The 15127-nt window shown below is 41.2% G+C and overlaps 1 protein-coding gene across 5 annotated transcripts in view; it reads right to left on the reverse strand.

Moving 5' to 3' along the window:
* Poteml1 (POTE ankyrin domain family member M like 1) overlaps positions 1–15127 on the reverse strand; it is a 116111-nt gene that overhangs the window by 44788 nt on the left and 56196 nt on the right. The window contains exons 1-2 of one of the 5 annotated variants that reach the window (XM_087589418.1): positions 11237–11429; positions 11034–11120 (exon numbers count right to left, since the gene is read on the reverse strand). The exons of 2 other annotated variants lie outside the window; for them this stretch is intronic. In XM_087589418.1, coding sequence (XP_087445544.1) covers positions 11034–11120; positions 11237–11280 — 131 coding nt within the window. In that variant the 5' untranslated portion in view covers positions 11281–11429. Of the gene's footprint in view, positions 1–11033; positions 11121–11236; positions 11530–15127 lie in introns of those variants that run through there. 2 more of the 5 variants (XR_015639753.1, XM_087589417.1) reach the window with 2 other exon arrangements.

Here is a 15127-nt window from a genome sequence, read left to right on the forward strand (position 1 = left end):
GGTATTGGTACAGAGACAGACAGATAGACCAATGGAATAGAATTGAAGACCCAGAAATGAACCCACACACCTATGGTCACTTGATTTTTGACAAAGGAGCCAAAACCATCCAATGGAAAAAAGATAGCATTTTCAGCAAATGGTGCTGGTTCAACTGGAGGGCAACATGTAGAAGAATGCAGATCGATCCATGCTTATCACCCTGTACAAAGCTTAAGTCCAAGTGGATCAAGGACCTCCACATCAAACCAGACACACTCAAACTAATAGAAGAAAAACTAGGGAAGCATCTGGAACACATGGGCACTGGAAAAAATTTCCTGAACAAAACACCAATGGCTTATGCTCTAAGATCAAGAATCGACAAATGGGATCTCATAAAACTGCAAAGCTTCTGTAAGGCAAAGGACACTGTGGTTAGGACAAAACGGCAACCAACAGATTGGGAAAAGATCTTTACCAATCCTACAACAGATAGAGGCCTTATATCCAAAATATACAAAGAACTCAAGAAGTTAGACCTCAGGGAAACAAATAACCCTATTAAAAAATGGGGTTCAGAGCTAAACAAAGAATTCACAGCTGAGAAATGCCGAATGGCTGAGAACCACCTAAAGAAATGTTCAACATCTTTAGTCATAAGGGAAATGCAAATCAAAACAACCCTGAGATTCCACCTCACACCAGTCAGAATGGCTAAGATCAAAAACTCAGGTGACAGCAAATGCTGGCGAGGATGTGGAGAAAGAGGAACACTCCTCCATTGTTGGTGGGATTGCAGACTGGTAAAACCATTCTGGAAATCAGTCTGGAGGTTCCTCAGAAAATTGGACATTGAACTGCCTGAGGATCCAGCTATACCTCTCTTGGGCATAGACCCAAAAGATGCCTCAACATATAAAAGAAACACGTGCTCCACTATGTTCATCGCAGCCTTATTTATAATAGCCAGAAAATGGAAAGAACCCAGATGCCCTTCAACAGAGGATTGGATACAGAAAATGTGGTACATCTACACGATGGAATATTACTCAGCTATCAAAAACAATACCTTTGTGAAATTCATAGGCAATGGTTGGAACTGGAAAATATCATCCTGAGTGAGCTAACCCAATCACAGAAAGACATACATCGTATGCACTCAGTGATAAGTGGCTATTAGCCCAAATGCTTGAATTACCCTAGATCCCTAGAACAAACGAAACTCAAGACGGATGATCAAAATGTGAATGCTTCACTCCTTCTTTAAATGAGGAAAAAGAATACCCCTGGCAGGGAAGGGAGAGGCAAAGATTAAAACAGAGACTGAAGGAACACCCATTCAGAGCCTGCCCCACATGTGGTCCATACATATACAGCCACCCAATTAGACAAGATGGATGAAGCAAAGAAGTGCAGACCGACAGGAGCCGGATGTAGATCGCTCCTGAGAGACACAGCCAGAATACAGCAAATACAGAGGCGAATGCCAGCAGCAAACCACTGAACTGAGAATAGGTCCCCTATTGAAGGAATCAGAGAAAGAACTGGAAGAGCTTGAAGGGGCTCGAGACCCCAAAAGTACAACAATGCCAAGCAACCAGAGCTTCCAGGGACTAAGCCACTACCTAAAGACTATACATGGACTGACCCTGGACTCTGACCCCATAGGTAGCAATGAATATCCTAGTAAGAGCACCAGTGGAAGGGGAAGCCCTGGGTCCTGCTAAGACTGAACCCCCAGTGAACTAGTCTATGGGGGGAGGGCGGCAATGGGGGGAGGGTTGGGAGGGGAACACCCATAAGGAAGGGGAGGGGGGGGGGATGTTTGCCCGGAAACCGGGAAAGGGAATAACACTCGAAATGTATATAAGAAATACTCAAGTTAATAAAAAAAAACTCTCAATCAACATAAATAGAGAAACCAAGATATTCCATGACAAAACCAAATTCACAATATCTTTCTACAAATCCACCACTACAAAGGATAATAAATGGTAAAGGCCAACATAAGGAGGCAAGCTACACGCTAGAAAAAGCAAGAAACGAATCATCTTGCAACAAAATAAAGAGATGACAAACACAAAACATAATCTCACATCCAAATACGAAAATAACACACCTCAGAGACAAAGACAGACACTATCTCAGAGTTAAAAGCTGGAAAACAACTTTCCAAGCATGTGGTCTGAAGAAGCAAGCTGGAGTAGTCATTCTAATATCGAATAAAATCGATTTTCAACCAAAAGACACCAAAGAGATAAGGAAGGACACTTCATATTCATCAAAGGAACAATACACCAAGATGAACTCTAGATCCTACATCTTTATTCTCCAAATACAAGGGCACCTACATATGTAAAAGAAACCTTACTAAAGTTCAAAGCACACACTGCACCTCACACAATAATAGCAGGAGATTTCAACACTCCACTCTCATCAATGAGAGATCATGGAAACGGAAACAAAACAGAGACATAGACAGACTAAGAGAAGACATGAACCAAATGGATTTAACAGATATTTATAGAACATTCTATCCTAAAACAAAAGGATATATCTTCTTCTCACAACCTCATGGTACTTTCTCCAAAATCGACCATATAATCGATCATCTGTCTCAACAGATACAGAAAGAGAGAAATAACCCCATGTGTCCTATCAGACCACCAAAGGCTAAAGCTGGTCTTCAATAACAATGAGGAAAGAAGGTCCACATATACATGGAAGTTGAAAAATGCTCCCCTCACTGTTAACCTGGTCAAGGAAGAAATAAAGAAAGAAATGAAAGACTTCTTAGAATTTAATGAAAATGAAGATACAACATACCCAAACTTATGGCACACAATGAAAGCTGTGCTAAGAGGAAAACTCATAGCTCGGAGTGCCTACAGAAAGAAACAGGAGACAGCATATAACAGCAGCTTGACAGCACACCTAAAAGCTCTAGAAGAAAAAGAAGCAAACACACCCAGGAAGAGTAGAAGGCAGGAAATAATCAAACTCAGAGCTGAAATCAACCAAGTAGAAACAAAAAGGATTATACAAAGAATCAACAGAATCCAAACCTGGTTCTTTCAGAAAATCAACAAGATAGACAAACCCTAAGCCATAATAACCAGAGGACATAGAGAGTGTGTCCAAATTAACAAAATCAGAAATGAAGAGGAATACATAACTACAGAATCAAAGGAAATTTAAAAAATCATCAGATCCTACTACTAAAGCCTATATTCAACAAAACTTGAAAATCTGCAGGAAATGGACAATTTCATAGACAGATAAAAGATACCAAAGTAAAATCAGGAACAGATAAACCATTTAAACAACCTCATAACTACTAAGGAAATAGAAGCAGTCATTAAAAGTCTCCCAACAAAAAAGAGCCCAGGTCCAGATGGGTTCAGTGCAGAATTCTATCAGACATTCATAGAAGACCTCATGCCAATACTATCCAAACTATTCCACAAAATTGAAACAGACGGAGTGCTGCCAAACTCCTTCTATGAAGCCACAATTACTCTTATACCTAAACCACACAAAAACCCAACAAAGAAGGAGAACTTCAGACCAATTTCCCTTATGAATATCGACACAAAAATACTCAATAAAATTCTTGCAAACCGAATCCAAGAGCACATCAAAACAATCATCCATCATGATCAAGTAGGCTTCATCCCAGGGATGCACGGATGGTTTAATATACAGAAAACAATCAACATAACCCACTATATAAACAAACTGAAAGAACAAAACCACATGATCATTTCATTAGATGCTGAGAAAGCATTTGACAAAATTCAACACACCTTCATGATAAAAGTCCTGGAAAGAATAGGAATTCAAGGCCCATACCTAAACATAGTAAAAGCCTTATACAGCAAACCATAGGTAATATTAAACTAAATGGAGAGAAAGTTGAAGCAATCCCACTAAAATCAGGGACTAGACAAGGCTGCCCACTCTCTCCCTACTTATTCAATATAGTTCTTGAAGTTCTAGCCAGAGCAATCAGACAACAAAAGGAGGTCAAGGGGATACAGATCGGAAAAGAAGAAGTCAAAAATATCACTATTTGCAGATGATATGATAGTTTATTTAAGTGATCCCAAAAGTTCCACCAGAGAACTACTAAAGCTGATAAACAACTTCAGCAAAGTGGCTGGGTATAAAATTAACTCAAATAAATCAGTAGCCTACCTCTACACAAAAGAGAAACAAGCCGAGAAAGAAATTAGGGAAACGACACCCTTCATAATAGACCCAAATAATATAAAGTACCTCGGTGTGACTTTAACCAAGCAAGGAAAAGATTTGTACAATAAGAACTTCAAGACTCTGAAGAAAGAAATTGAAGAAGACCTCAGAAGATGGAAAGATCTCCCATGCTCATGGATTGGCAGGATTAATATAGTAAAAATGGCCATTTTACCAAAAGCGATCTACAGATTCAATGCAATCCCCATCAAAATACCAATCCAATTCTTCAAAGAGTTAGACAGAACAATTTGCAAATTCATCTGGAATAACAAAAAACCCAGGATAGCTAAAACTATCCCCAACAATAAAAGGACTTCAGGGGGAATCACTATCCCTGAACTCAAGCAGTATTACAGAGCAATAGTGATAAAAACTGCATGGTATTGGTACAGAGACAGACAGATAGACCAATGGAATAGAATTGAAGACCCAGAAATGAACCCACACACCTATGGTCACTTGATTTTTGACAAAGGAGCCAAAACCATCCAATGGAAAAAAGATAGCATTTTCAGCAAATGGTGCTGGTTCAACTGGAGGTCAGCATGTAGAAGAATGCAGATCGATCCGTTCTTATCACCATGCACAAAGCTTAAGTCCAACTGATCAAGGACCTCCACATCAAACCAGATACACTCGAACTAATAGAAGAAAAAGTGGGGAAGCATCTCGAACTGGAGAAAATTTCCTGAAAAAAACACAAATGGCTTATGCTTTAAGATCAAGAATTGGGTTGGGGATTTAGCTCAGTGGTAGAGCGCTTGCCTAGCAAGCGCAAGGCCCTGGGTTCGGTCCCCAGCTCCAGAAAAAAAAACTGCTTAACTTTATGGGGGCTGGAGAGATGGCTCAGCGGTTAAGAGCACTGACTGCTCTTCCAGAGAGGTCCTGAGTTCAAATCCCAGCAACCACATGGTGGCTCACAACCGTCTGTAATGGGATCTGATGCCATCTTCTGGCACGTCTGAAGACAGCTACAGTGTGCTCATCTATAATAAATAAATAAAATCTTTTTTAAAAAAAGGTCAAGAATCGACAAATGGGATCTCATAAAACTGCAAAGCTTATGTAAGGCAAAGGACACTGTGGTTAGGACAAAATGGCAACCAACAGAGTGGGAAAAGATCTTTACCAATCCTACAACAGACAGAGGGCTTATATCCAAAATATACAAAGAACTGGAGAAGTTAGACCGCAGGGAGACAAATAACCCTATTAAAAAATGGAGTTCAGAGGTAAACAAAGAATTCACAGCTGAGGAATGCCGAATTGCTGAGAAACACCTAAGGAAATGTTCAACATCTTTAGTCATAAGGGAAATGAAAATCAAAACATCCCTAAGATCTCACCTCACACCAGTGAGAATGGCTAAGATTAAAAACTCAGGTGACAGCAAATGCTGGCGAGGATGCGGAGAAAGAGGAACACTCCTCCATTGTTGGTGGGATTGCAGACTGGTACAACCATTCTGGAAATCAGTCTGGAGGTTCCTCAGAAAATTGGACATTGAACTACCTGAGGACCCAGCTATACCTCACTTGGGCATATACCCAAACGATGTCCCAACATATAACAAAGACGCATGCTCTACTATGTTCATCGCAGCCTTCTTTATAATAGCCAGAAGCTGGAAAGAACCCAGATGCCCTTCAACAGAGGAATGGATACAGAAAATGTGGTACTTCTACACAATGGAATATTGCTCTGCTACCAAAAACAATGACTTTATGAAATTCGTAGGCAAATGGATGGAACTGGAAAATATCATCCTGAGTGAGTAACCCAATCACAGAAAAATACACATGGTATGCACTCATTGATAAGTGGATATTAACCCAAATGCTTGAATTGCCCTAGATATACAGACACATGAAACTCAAGAGGGATGACCAAAATGCAAATGCTTCACTCCTTCTTTAAAAGGGGAACAAGAATACCCTTGGCAGGGAGGCAAAGTATAAAACAAAGGCAGAAGGAACACCCATTCAGAGCCTGCCCCACATGTGGCCCATACATATACAGCCACCCAATTATATAAGATGGATGAAGCAAAGAAGTGCAGGCTGACAGGAACCGGATGTAGATCTCTCCTGAGAGACACACCCAGAATACAGCAAATACATAGGCGAATGCCAGCAAACCACTGAACTGAGAACAGGACCCCCGTTGAAGGAATCAGAGAAAGGACTGGAAGAGCTTGAAGGGGCTTGAGACCCCATATGAACAACAATGCCAACCAACCAGAGCTTCCAGGGACTAAGCCAGTACACAAAGACTATACATGGACTGACCCTGGGTTCCAACCTCATAGGTAGCAATGAATATCCTAGTAAGATCACCAGTGGAAGGGGAAGCCCTGGGTCCTGCTAAGACTGAACCCCCAGTGAACTAGATTGTTGGGGGGAGGGCGGCAATGGGGGGAGGATGGGGAGGGGAACACCCATAAAGAAGGGGATGGGGAGGGGTTAGGGGGATGTTTGCCCAGAAACCGGGAAGGGGAATAACAATCAAAATGTAAACAAGAAATACTCAAGTTAATAAAGATTAAAAAAAGAAAAAAACTATAATATATGAAAAGTAAAAAATGAGGGCTAGCCTTCATTTTAAAATTCTTAGATTGATCAGGAATTCAAGGCCCATACCTAAACATAGTAAAAACAATATACACCAAACCAGTAGCCAACATCAAACTAAATGGAGAAAAACTTGAAGAAATACCACTAAAGTCCACAGCCTTCCTCTATTCAAAGGATAAACAGGCTCAGAAAGGAATTAGGGAAATGACACCCTTCACAACAGTAACAAATGATATTAAAATACCTAGGTGTGCCTCGAACCAGAAAGTGAATGATCTCTTTGACAAGAACTTTAAATTTCTGAAGAAAGAATTTGAAGAAGATCTCATAAGATGGAAAGATTTCCCATGCTCACATATTGGCAGGATTAAAATTGTAAAAATGGTCATCTGACCAAAAGCAATCTAAGATCCAATGTAATTCCCATGAAAGTTCCAACTCTATTCCTCATTTAGGTAGAAAGAGGAATGTGCAAATTCATTTCGAATAACAAAAAATCCAGGGTAGTGAGAACTGTCCTCAACAATGAAAGAACTTCTGGGAGACTCACCATCCCAGGCGTCAGGCTGTATTACATAGCAATAGTGATAAACACTGTATGGTTTGGTACAGAGACAGGCAGGTAGATCTAGGGAGTAGAACTGGAGACAGAGAAATGAACCCACACAACTTTGGTCACTTGATGTTTGACAAAGATGCTGAAACCATCCAGTGGAAAAAAGACAGCATTTCAGCAAATAGTGCTGAATCAACTGGCAGTCAGCATGTAGAATGCAAATCAATCCTTTCTTATCACCCTATACACAGCTAAAATCCAAGTGAATTGAGGATCTCCACATAGAAGCAGATACACTCAAAATAATAAAAGGAAAATTGGGGAAGAGCCTGGACCACATGGGCACTGGGGAAATTTTCCTGAATAGAACACCAATAGCTTAGGCTCTAAGATCAAGAATCAAAAAATGAGACCTCAAAAATTTGCAAAGATTATGCAAGGAAAAGGACACTGTCATTAGGACAAAATGGAAACAAACAAATTAGAAAAAGATCTTTACGACTCCTACATCTGATAGAAGGCTAATATGCAATATAAAAAAGAAATCTATGTTTAGACTCCAGAGAATCAAATAGCTCTATTACAAAATGAGGAGGTGCAAACCTAAACAAAGAATTCTAAACTGAGGAATATCAAATGGCCCAGAAGCTCCTAAGGAACTATTGAACATCCTTAATCATCTGGGAAATGCAAATCAAGAAAATGAAGAGATTCCACCTCACACCAGTAGAATGACTAAGAACAAAATCTCAGGTGACAACAGATGTTGGTGAGGATGTGGAGAAAGAGGAACACTCCTCCTTGTAGGTGGGAGAGCAAGCTGGTACAACTCTAGAAATTACTTAGCATGTTCCTCAGAAAATTGGGCATAGTACTACCTGAGGACCCAGCTATACCCCATCCTGGGCATATACCTAAAAGGGGCTCCAACATATAACAAAGACACATGCTCAAATTATGATCATAGCACCCTTTGTGTAATTGCCTGGAGCTGGAAAGAACCCAGATGTCCCTCCATCTACAAAGTACACATTGACACACTCCTGTCTTCAGGTCATATGTAGCAGAGGATGACCTTTTTGGGAACCAATGAGAGGAGAAGCCCTTGGTCTTGCCAAGGCTCCACCTCCCAGTGTAATGGAATGCTGAGACAGGGAGGTGGGAAGGGGTGAGTGGATGGGTGGGGGAAAACCCTCATAGAAGAGGGGAAGGGGCAATGTGATAGGCGGTTCATGGATGGGAAACTAGGAAAGGGGATAAGATTTGAAATGGAAAAAAATATCAAATAAAAATCCCCCCCAGAATAGGGAGGCAAAGTTTAGACCAGAGGCAGAAGGAACACCCATTCAGAGCCTGCCCCACATGTGGCCCATACATATACAGCCACCAAACTAGATAAGATGGATGAAGCAAAGAAGTGCAGGCTGACAGGAACCAGATGTAGATCTCTCCTGAGAGACACCGCCAGAATATGGCAAATACATAAGTGGATGCCATTAGAAAACCAGTGAACAGAGAAAGGGACCCTGTTAAAGGAATCAGAGAAAGGATTGAAAGAGCTTGAAGGGACTTGAGACCCCATATGAACAACAATGCCAAGCAACGAGAGCTTCCAGGGACTAAGCCACTACCCAAAGACTATACATGGACTGACCCTGGGCTCCAACCTCATAGGTAGCAATGAATAGCCTAGTAAGGGCATCAGTGGAAGGGGAAGCCATTGGTCCTGCCAAGGCTGGACCCCCAATATATGGGATTCTTGGGGCAAAGTAATGGGGGAGAATGGGGAGGGGAACACCCATATAGAAGGGGAGCAAAAGGGGTTAGGGGGATGTTGGCCTGGAAACCGGGAAAGGGAATAACAATTGAAATGTAAATAAGATACACCCAGTTTAAGAGCTTGAAGGGGCTTGAGACCCCTTATGAACAACAATGCCAAGCAACCAGAGCTTCCAGGGACTAAGCCACTACCTAAAGACTATACATGGACTGACCCTGGACTCTGACCTCATAGGTAGCAATGAATATCCTAGTAAGAGCACCAGTGGAAGGGGAAGCCCTGGGTCCTGCTAAGACTGAACCCCCAGTGAACTAGATTGTTGGGGGGAGGGCGGCAATGGGGTGAGGATGGGGAGGGGAACACCCATAAAGAAGGGGAGGGGGAGGGAGTAGGGGGATCTTTGCCCGGAAACCAGGAAAGGGAATAACACTCAAAATGTAAATAAGAAATACTCAAGTTAATAAAAAAAATTGAAAAAAAAGATACACCCAGTTTAATAAAGATGGAGAAAATAAAAGAAAAGGAAAAAATAGCCCCCCCCAGAAAAATAATGAAGCACTTTTGCAGTTGGTAAACCTCACTTGGTAAAACATTTTCCCTGAAAACCCAACTGTAGATGTGGGGATAAGGGGAGCCCCAAAGCTACTTGCCTGCAAGTGTGAATATCAATGTGCTCCAAGATAGTAAATCAATCACACGAGGGACTTGGCTGGGTGAGGTTTGTCTCCAGAACAGAGGGACCAGGGGTGGAACCCACAGGGAGGCCTGATGGCCTGAGTTCAGTCCTCAGAAGCCACAATGTGGCAGAACAGAACTGTCAGTTGGCTCTGCCCTCTGACCACTACACACTTAGCTCCACATGTGTGGGGCACTGGAAAGTGAGAGGAAGTCAATGGCAGTCTCTGACCGTCACATGTATATCAGTGCAAAATCAAGAGAACAGAAGGTCCTCACTCACCTTCTGTGAGGGGGCATGGTCACAGTTCCTGTTCAATATGTCTTTTATCCATTAGCAAACAGGTAATGTTAATCTAATATTCATTATTGATATTTTTGTCCTAAAGTTGACAATTTGTCTTATGATAAATTTTCCAGTGCTGTCTATTAAAATTAATGCTCTATATATTAAGAAATTCTCAGGAATCATGGTGGTTATAGAGGATGAATGGGAGAGGCAGAAAAGGGGATAACATTTGAAATGTAAATACATAAACTATCTAATAAAAAAGGAAAGACAGCAAAAATAACAATAACAGGGAAAACAAAAAGAAAATCTACATGGGGGCTTGGCAGTGACCAGCTCTAGTTTTGGTTTGAAGAACACTCAGTTCTGATTGCTAGGACACACAGGGCAGCTCACAACTGTCTATAGCTGCAGTCCCAGGGGAACCAGCACCAGGTTCTATCACACGTGGTACACAGAAAATACACAGAGGCAAAACGATTGTGTGTGTGTGTGTGTGTGTGTGTGTGTGTGTGTGTGTGTTTTAAAACAATTTAAATATAAACATAAAAATAAAATTAGGTAGTTTCATAAAGGCCTAGCAGCTGCTGTCCCACAGGGTGGAGGTCCCATATGACAAAGAGCATTCAGCAGGTATAAACTCATGAGTCCCCAGGCTTGGGCTCTGTCTTCAAATCATGGGTCACCTGGTACCCATCATGAAAAGGATGCTTAGGGATCCTGAAGAGAGACAAGCAGCTAGGGAGACTAGCAGAACGCCTTGTCTTGCTGTTTGGCAAATCGTGATACAGAGACTTGTGAGATTGCCTGGGCTCTGTTAATGTTTTGGGGTTTTGGTTTGGTTTGGTGTTTTGAGCCAGGGTTTCTCTGTAGACCAGGCTGCCCACAAAGTGAGATTCTATCTCAGAAGTAGTAAGTTACCTTCCCAGAGACGGTGTCATCTGCTTCAGATGTCTTCTGGGAGCCCTTGTAGAAAGGTTGCTGACTGATTTATGTGATGCTCCAGAGCTGTTTGTAATGAGGCAGGAAAACAGGGGACGTATGTGAGGGCTGCCTTTGCTCCTTGTGTATCACAGGCCAAATCCTTCCTTCCTAAACTCCAGACTTGCGCGCTGCCCCTTTACCTCTTGAGCAGATGAAGTCCTTGTGGAGATGACCGCAGCTCCATCCTGCAGTTGACTGGTTCTGACAGACAGCCCCGTGAGACCACAAAGCCTTTAAGGATCGGGCGTGTTCTGGAAGTCCGCTGATGTGGGGTCCACCCACACTGGACAGACTAGACGGAGCAAGTCTCACAACTGCCATCTTGGTGAAGGCCCACAACAGCTCCAGGAAGCGGAAGTACATGGATCGGGGGAGGAGTCCTCCAGCACTGGTTAGAATGGACAGTCTCAAAACCGCCAGGGAGGTAAACGTCGCAAGCATGTCCAGGATCGAGGCTACTTCTCTTTTCATCACCATGAGGTCTCTGTGACCTCTGTCTCAGTACTTTTCTCCCTTGCATGATTTATTAATACATGTATGTTATTTTATAGTTATTTATTTTCCCACTACTGTCAATGCCAGTCACCTTAAGAGGCAATCATCCACCTATTCCAAAAACACTGTGGGTTTATTCTACATTTCTCTCAGCGAACAAAAGCAAACAGTGCCAAGTATAACAGTTTAATATTTGTCACCAAGTTAAAAAAACAAATGAAAAAAATATATATATATACATATATATATTTATATATATGTATATGTATATGTATGTATATATATATATATATATATGCATGCATGCGCCAAGGGAATACATACAGAGCCAAAAACTAACAGAAGACACAAGGCTCCACCTAGACATCTTGTGCCACACAATTTCACCTCCAGTAACAGGAATGGGTAGCAAACTGCTGAGTCATTAACCATAGGGTCCTATAGGAAGCCTCAACTGTCACAGGCTTGTGCCAAGACTATTGGTTGGTCTACACAATCTGATGTTCAGGACTGATTTCTGATGGTAACACTTCTGTCATCACAGTAGAAGAGGTTGAGCCGGGGTCTAGCTAGACTCTTCACCCTACTAACCAGAGTTCTTAATACTGGAAGATAACCGGTCTGCTACTGGAGGGCAAAGGTAATCCTCAATATCTGTCACCTACAAACCCTGCAACCTACAAAGACACCTACGTGGAAGCCCCAAAGCATCTTCAAATCTAATTCCAGGTGATCTAGACCCCTCTTATATCTTCACAGGCCCAGACATGCACACAGTGCACACACATATATGTAGGCAAATTATTCACACATAGGAAAGAAGCATAATCTTTCAATAATATTAGATTCACAGGTATGTAGTAAACTTATGTGCTAAGTTTATTACTAAAAGCATACAATCTAGTAGTGCTTTCTTAGTATTTTATTAAAATTATGCCCCTATTACCCTATTGGTTTTTTAAAAAAAATTTTTATCTTTCGCCAAAAACCCTGTGGCCATTACAAGTTACTCTTTATTCCTCCACAGCCTACCCCCTATCAACATTTTAGGCACCAGTTCCAACTATCCCTCTTTGATGATAGAAGTATGACCTTCAAATATAGAAACTTAAAATCAGGTTGTGTACAGCACCAATGCCATTGCAATAGCCCATAATATGAATGCTTTTCTGAGGGGCCCTTTGATTAATGAGGAAACAGGCTGGAACCCAATCTAACTTCTGCTTTAGGATTCTCATTCTGTTAGTGTTTGTTGTTGCTGTTGCTGCTGCTGCTGCTGCTGCTGCTGCTGCTGCTGCTGCTGCTGCTGCTGCTGCTGCTGCTGCTGCTGCTGCTGCTGTCTTATTGATTGATTGGTTTTTTGTGTCTGGTTTTTGAGGTATTTGTTGGATTTGATTGAATGAGTGAGTGAGAGAGTGAGTGAGTTATTTTCAGAATGAATGTGTGTGTGTTATGTGTATGTGTTGTGTGTGTTTTGTGTGTGTGTGTGTGTGTGTGTGTGTGTTGTGTGTGTGTGTGTGTGTAGCAGCATTGGCTGTCCTGAATCTAGCTCTGTAGACCAGACTGGCCTTATACTCTTGGAGAACTACATGACTCTGCCGCCTGAGTGATGCGATTAAAGGCTTATGTCACCACCAACCAGTTCATTCTAGGTATTTAATAGAAATGAAATCATCTAATATAATATTAGTCCCTTTTTGGACATTAGAAATGCTTCTTTCACAGAGTTTAATGTTTGTCATTTTTATTAATATTTTAGGATTAGTATCAATAAGTCTTGTCATTGCTAGATACTAGTCCATTGTATTGATATGCCACACTTTGTTTACCTATTCATCATGCTGTACTTCTTGGGGTTCCTCCCTTTTATCATTTTTAAGTTCTGTGCACATTCAGGTGCTGAAGACTGAACCATTTTATATTTATAGTTCCAATATAGAAGGTTGCTATTTCTCAGTTCCTTTACAGTCTCACGTGTGCTCTTGCACTTTTAGACGCTACACAAGTGCTCTACCACTGACCTACACACTCAGCATATAAATATATATGAATATATATTGTTATATTATACTCTATGTTACATAAATAATAAACATATAAAATATATTTCTCAACTGCACTCCCCTGCTCTATGCACTAAGCTACCAAACTTTCTACAAAACAACTAGATAGAATACTTGGAAAATAGGCTTTATACCAGGGAAGCAGCAATGTTCAGTTTACACTCATCAGGGTTGGGGATTTAGCTCAGTGGTAGAGCGCTTGCCTAGCAAGCGCAAGGCCCTGGGTTCGGTCCCCAGCTCTGAAAACAAAACAAAACAAAACAAAAGATCGTCCTCAGTTTACACTCATCAAATTTATCTACCATATAAAGAAACTGATAGAAAAAAATCAGGAATTGATGACAGAGTAGAGACTGAGGGAATGGACAGCTAATTACTAGCCAAACTTGATACCCATCCGTGGGCAAGCACCAATCCTTCACATTTCATAGTACTCTATAACAGAGTATTTTATAACAATTATAACAACTGCAGACAAGTGTTTAACATGGCTGTCCTCTGAGAGGCTCCACTGAACAGCTTACTCAGACAGATGCAGACATCCACAGCTAAACACTGGGTAGAGCTTGAGGACTCATATACAAGATTCAGAAGAAGGATTGCAGCCCTAAAGGGGGATGAAACTCCATAGGCCGTCCAGCAGAGTTAAGTAAACTTGACACTTTGGGCTCTCAGCGTCTGAACCACCAGCAAAAGAACATACAGGGGCTGGAGACAGGCCTCCCAGTACATGTGAGGCAGATGTGCAGCTCGATATTCATGTGTGTCCTGAACAACTGGAACAGGGGCTGGACCAAAAGCTGTTGCTTTTCTGGTTGCTATGTTCTTCTAGCTGGGCATCTTCGAATATATAAATGAAGTATTTGGAAATCTCTGGAGAAATGTCTTGAAATCCATTGCCCACACTGTCCTTTTAGTGTTGAGTTATTAGACATCTTTATATATTCTGGACAAAGATTGCTACGTTTATACCTTTACATAAACTTCTGGAAATATTTCAAACAGCAGGAAAAACACACTGGCTTCTTCTGGACACAAATGGATAAAAAAATCAGGAACTTGAGCATCAGGCCCCGGAGTCTTATACAATTATTGATTGTACTAAAAATTATTTACTTACCTTAAAATGCTGTGCTTGTTTTCACTGTTACAGAGCTGCCTTCCATGTGTGAAGCAAACTCACACTGCCTCTAAAGTACATGCACAGCCTTATGTGTTCCTTAATACTTTCTAAGATTTGATGTATTTAGAAAGGGACAGAAATATTAGAAACACTTATGTTTTTAAATGAAAAGAATGTTAATGAGAAGAAATTCGTAAAAAAGCATCCATTTAGATGATGCAGCACATAAGATCATTTTCCATCCAAGCCTGATGACCCTCAATCTTGGTAGGAGGATCAAACCAACTCTAAGACATTGCAGTCTCACCTCTACATATATGCATCATCACTTACACACACACACACACACA

Source organism: Rattus norvegicus, chromosome 16, assembly GCF_021556685.1.
Source record: "Rattus norvegicus strain SHRSP/BbbUtx chromosome 16, alternate assembly SHRSP_T2T, whole genome shotgun sequence".
In the NCBI taxonomy this organism is placed as follows: domain Eukaryota; kingdom Metazoa; phylum Chordata; class Mammalia; order Rodentia; family Muridae; genus Rattus; species Rattus norvegicus.